The 5,695-nt window shown below is 39.8% G+C and overlaps 1 protein-coding gene across 6 annotated transcripts in view; it reads right to left on the bottom strand.

Moving 5' to 3' along the window:
- Positions 1-234: 234 nt before the first annotated feature.
- The window catches only part of Lrrc4c (leucine rich repeat containing 4C), a 1,134,576-nt gene continuing 1,129,115 nt past the window's right edge, over positions 235-5,695 (bottom strand). For all 6 annotated transcript variants that reach the window (XM_010612538.2, XM_010612540.2, XM_033756471.1 and 3 more), the window contains one exon: positions 235-2,925. In XM_010612538.2, the coding sequence (XP_010610840.1) occupies positions 961-2,883 (1,923 nt within the window). In that variant the 5' untranslated portion in view covers positions 2,884-2,925 and the 3' untranslated portion in view covers positions 235-960. The remainder of the gene's footprint in view (positions 2,926-5,695) is intronic.

Below are 5,695 nucleotides of genomic sequence, written 5' to 3'. Positions count from 1 at the left end.
TAAATTATACTAATATTTACTTCCAAGTGGAATAGAATTTACTTCACAAAAATCATTGTTTTTCAATCTGTGCATTCTACAGAAGATAATCCTAATAAGAAGGGGATAGTACCACAGCATCCTTTAATATTGATCTGAAACTCAAGTCAATTTGTGAAGCAGAATCCAGTAGAGATGGACCCTGTGTTTAAAAAGAATACTGTAGTATTTTCTTAGCATGTAGAGATCTAATGAACATACTATAAATGAGTTGTGTCCAGGTACAGAAAAACCAACAATATTTTATTTATAATCATATTTTAAGCTTTTGAACTACAAATTCTGGATCTAGAGTTGTTTAAAAGTCATGGGTTTTATAGATGTTCATATGTAAATTAATCTGTTGTTTGCTTTTTTTTCTTTCCATGGAGTGGTCTTCCTCAAATATACAGAACAGGTCATTACATGAAAAATATAAGATCTTGCATTTTTCCTTATTCTTTCTTAAAAATCTATTTCTAATATTGCATTCCCCATTGGACTACTTCATAAAGGTATGAGTGACAAAGGAAAAAAAAAACAAAGGAGACAGAGAGGGAGAGGGAGAGGGAGAGACAGAGAATAGCCTGGATCTCACTAGAATTCTCCATAAAAATCTCAAAGTGTAACAGAATTCTTACAAAATTTCCTAGACCAGTTCTTTAGGGAATTGAGATCTATGAAAAATATGGCAATCAGGGAAGGCAGGGAGGAGATGTGGGAAAATAGTAAATAAGTGCAGCAAAAACAGGTTCTGAGGAATACACATAATTTTGTCTGCTTTAGATCACAATAGAATTTTTAATAAATAAATTTCTTTTCTTTTTTGTTTTTTTTGTAAAGACACTTTTTTGAAACAGTAGATTTAGCCCAGTCATTTGTGTCATTTTTAATAAACTGTCTTTTCTTTTTGATTGTTTGTTTTCTGTAACTGTCAATGTTTTAGATTTGAGTCTCTTGTACATTGTCTTTTGAGTTCATACGGATCAATAACGGTTCATGCACTGAACTGTGTATTGAATTTATTGTGTTAACTGTTGTGGTGTGGTTGAAGGGAGATTTGTAAGAGTTATAGTGATTTAGGTGCTCATGCTCTATAGCAGGCATGGGCAGGTGGCTTTCCATGGGCGTGTCCCCTGTGATCTCATCATCCACATTGATGATTTCAACAGTCCTTGTTGGAGCATGATGGTTTTGCCGATGGTGCTGCTTCCTCATCTTATAGAATATGACCAGCATCACTGCCGCCATGAGTGTGATGGCCACAAAACACCCAATGATGATTTTGGTAGTCTTCATGACCTCATCAATTCCTGGGATGCCACTGTTCATATCAGTCACTGGGATGGTGAATGTCTTTTCAGTTGACCTTGTGCTCTGTGGCGTGAGAGAGGTGGTCACATTGGTGGTCTCCCAGTCAATCACCGGAGTGGGGCCCACATTGTTATCTGTGGTCCGTGCTTCATCCTGAGAAGGTTCCATAGTCTCTACTGTGACAGTTGAAAAGTAAGAGAAAGGAGTGGTGGTTGCTGCAGTAACATTCAGGGTGGCCGAAGCAGTAGTATTTCCAACAGAATTACTCACCATACATGTGTACATGCCTGTATCTTGCACGGTTACATTTGTGAAATTTAATGTACCGTCACTGAGCACAGCTATCCGTACCTTGTAAGCCCCATGTGTCATGACTGTCCCATTGGGAGTAATCCAAGACACGGATGTCAGGGACGTGGATGCACGACATTTCAGCTCAGCCGCCATGCCTTCAGTGACATTGAGGTCTGCAGGGGGCTCCACAATGACTGGGGCATAGCACGTGAAGTAATTCTGGTCCAGCTCCCCAATGTACCTCCCTTTCAGACTGGGAGGAGTGTTACACCGGGCACAACAGGCTGTGTTGGAGGGAGCCATGTCTTTTATCCACCAGCTGAGCCACAGTATGTCACAGTTACAGTTCCAAGGGTTGTGATGTAAGTGTATCCTCTCTAGATGATGCAAGGGCGTAAAGAGGTCATGAGGCAATAATGTTAGATTGTTGTGAGCCAGGTTGATCTCCACTAGGGACTGAAGGTTATCAAAGGCATTCCGTTCAATCACTTGAATCTGGGACTGTATCATCCAGAGTTTTTGAAGGTGCATCAACCCTTGAAAAGAGCCAGGCCTGATCGCAGACAAGTGATTCCCAGAAAGATCTAGCTCATCTAGTTTGATAAGTGGTGTGAGGTTAGGGATTTCTCGGAGGTTGCACATGGCAAGGTTCAAATACCTCAAGTTGGAGAGACCTTCAAAGGCACCTTCTGAGATGTACGAAAGCCTTTTCAATTCCCCTAGGTCCAGTCGACGCAAAGAAGGGATTCGGTTAAAAGCATAAGAAGGGATACTTTCAATGGGATTGTTTCGCAACCAGAGCTCCTTCAGTTTAGACAAATATACAAAAGCTCCATTCGGGATGGTAGTGAGACGATTGTCAAAGAGTTCCAGAGTGTTGAGGTTGGCCAGACCATTGAAGGCCCCAATTTCAATAGTTCTGATATGGTTCCGACTCAGTTGAAGGATTTCCAAGTGCCTCAAGTGCTTGAAACTATTCACTTTGATGATCTGGATTTGGTTTTCATGAAGGTTCAGCAGGCGTGTGTTGGTGGAGATGCCATCTGGAACCTCACGCAGGTTCTTCCGGACACAAATCACCTTGCTGAACTGGTTGCTGCAGGAGCACACCGAAGGGCAGGTTTGAGCCCGCACCAGACCAGCCACCACAAGAAGTTGAAGAGCCAGGAGCACCACAAGCAGGGGGTCAAATAGGGCCCTGTTAAACCTAGGACCTATCATTATCTGCTGTGGATGTAAGGTCATCTTGTTCAACATTCATAATTTATCTGGTGTTGGTCCTTCTGGAGTTCAAACTGTCTGTAAAATAATAAAAGCAAGAGAAGAACATTAGATCTTCTCCAACTGCATTTGTGGAGAAATATCAGTGATATACATTATCAACTGAAGCCATTATTAGTCAGCCTAAAAGAGGCAATTCTTATGTCTCTTATTGAACTATGTGGCCCACTATTTGAAAGACATGTTTGTCTCATCCCAATTGATAGCTATCACAGTTTCCATCCCATCAGATCTGTAATCATAGAGAATTAGACCAATGAGGTAGAGTGTCTTAACGTATGTACCAAGTGTTACCCAAATGCACAAGGATATTTGGGATGAACTTCACCATGACTTTCTGCATCGATACTAGACTGGAAAACCTCAGAAGACAGGACTTTGGAGGTGCACCTAAAAAACTAAAAGCTCTTTTGGAGAATGAGTGATGGCTGACATATCATTGAACATTACTGTATGCGCCAGGCACCATGGACTACAGAATTCACACACTCTTATGGAGTAATAATTAAATAACTTTTTAGGGCCCACTGCAAAATAAAAATGTGAGATGATATGTCAAAGATTACTAAGAATTTAGGGCCCAGGATTTAGTGGTTTCAGTGCCTGCTTCTTAAGCAAAAGGACCTGAGTTTGATCCCTGGTACAAAAAAAAAAATTACTAAGAATTTAAAATCAGTAACAGCAGACCATTAACCCAGAATAATCCCTTCTTACCATAGGCCACTTCACAAATGCAGGGTATGTACCTATGAAACTGCCTGTGGCCTTTCTTAATACTTATGGCACTTCACCGACATCGGAACTGACATTTCCCAAACTATCATTTGCCAAAGCTTTCTTTTCAAGATGAAAAAATGCAATCATAGAAAAAAGGAGCATGCAAGAATTTGTATGGTCTAGCAAGCAGAACCAGAGCTCAGAGCTTGCTTGCCAGATTAGTCCCAGAGCACAAAGATTTCTAACACTCCATGGAAGTGCTGCTGTAAGAACAAAGGTAAGTGCAAAATATTTTTCACAGATAATTTCTTCAAAATATCTTTCCTCAGGGAGTGACTTCAGTTCTAAGCATTGGCAACTTAATTTGTTGTACCTGTGAAGATATCCTGAAACAGAAACATGCACGTGTGCACCTAAGCTTCTAGAAATTAACACACAAACAATTCATCACAATACGTCCAACTGCTCCCTACAGGCAGACAGGGCACATATGAAATAATTTATCAAGAAATCTAATTTTTATATTCAGAAAAATAATGTACCAGGATATGCTTCACGTCCCAGATTTACTCATTTTGAGGAGATTTGTAGACAGGAAATAAGACAACTAAAATGTTCCATCTTGTCTAGCACAAGGAGAACTTCCAAAGGAGCAAGTGGTAGCTGTTATATTTCCCACTGAAATGACTTATAATTGACTGGGCTCCTGTGTGATAGTTTTCCCTCAACTCTGTCTAAATCTTTCATCCCAATAAGCAGGGTCTCTTCTATGAATCTTTTGGCAAGAATAAAAAGCAGCCCGGGTGGTAGCTCATCACATTCTAATGAAAATTTATTGATTTAATGCTCATTTTGTGTCATCTCGGGCAGTTTGCATATCTTTTCTGTGATTCAATCACATTTTCTCTTTTGGAAAAGTATGACAATATGACACACCTCTTTGGGGTTGTGAGGATGAATTTAGTTAACGCCGCCAAAGAACTACATAAGGCCTTTCATGTTGTCAGAATTCAGTAAATATTAGATATTATTTCTATTATTAGTCTATTCTTGTTGTTTCTCCTAAGTAGACATGATACACGCTGGGCATATAAAGATGAGAAATGCAATTCGTGTCCCCGAGAGAGTTTTAATTTAAAAGGTGAGAGAGGTAGCATATAGATGAAGTGCACTAACACACGTTCATTGATATAAGACAAGACTCTATTTGTACAAAATTATTAATGTCAAAGTAAATTAGTCTGTGCCGGCAAATCAGGGGGTTTAAGGAAGAGGGTTAGCTGATGTTGGTTTTGTAAGAATTGATGAAGAAAGGAAAAGAAGGAGTTTTAAGTAAAAGGATCGACCTGTACCGAGACAAGGACTGTGGAACATGCCAGTGTATCTGGGAAGCAGGAGACATCTGCTGTAACAGGAAAACAAGACTGCGGAAGAGATTGGAAAGGAAGCAGGGATGCACTTCACCCTAGACTGTTGATGGCTGGTTATGTTAAACTTAAGAGTCCTGATTTTACCTTGCAGGAAACATTTTTTTTAAAGGAATGCCGTGTTCAGCTTTATTCTCAAGGAATGGTATTGGGCTAATACAAGTGACAGCTTTGGAAGAAACTAGCAGAAGTTAGGGAAATCTTTCAGGTGCATAGCTCCTCCTTGTGTGGTATCCCACCCTTGAGAACCAGGAATAGAAAAAACGCCCTCACTGTCATCCTCTTCTGATCTGCTAGCCTCCACATACCTGAGCACTAATGAAACCTTCCATGTGAAACAATCACTAAACAACAAGGCCTGAGTGATCCCATTAATTCTGTGACCAGACGTAATAGGTTTATTCTATTGTCCCAGTCATACTGTGACAACACCTTTTAGATTGAAAAATATCCCTCACTGTAAACTTAGATGTGGCCTTGAAAAGCTACTGTAGCTTTCTATTTTTAGTAGAAAGCTATCTAAATTTCTAGTAATAGTCATCATGGAAAAGTCCTCATCTGCGTGAGTACTTGTGAAGATAATTGTATATATATATATATATATATAATATATATGTTTCCTCTGCATACCACGCTTCTTAAGT

This window comes from Fukomys damarensis, unplaced genomic scaffold, assembly GCF_012274545.1.
Source record: "Fukomys damarensis isolate Sample0158 unplaced genomic scaffold, DMR_v1.0_HiC HiC_scaffold_27, whole genome shotgun sequence".
In the NCBI taxonomy this organism is placed as follows: Eukaryota; Metazoa; Chordata; class Mammalia; order Rodentia; family Bathyergidae; genus Fukomys; species Fukomys damarensis.
The sequence above is the reverse complement of the archived record's forward strand: the minus strand, read 5'-3'. Positions and strand labels throughout refer to the sequence as shown.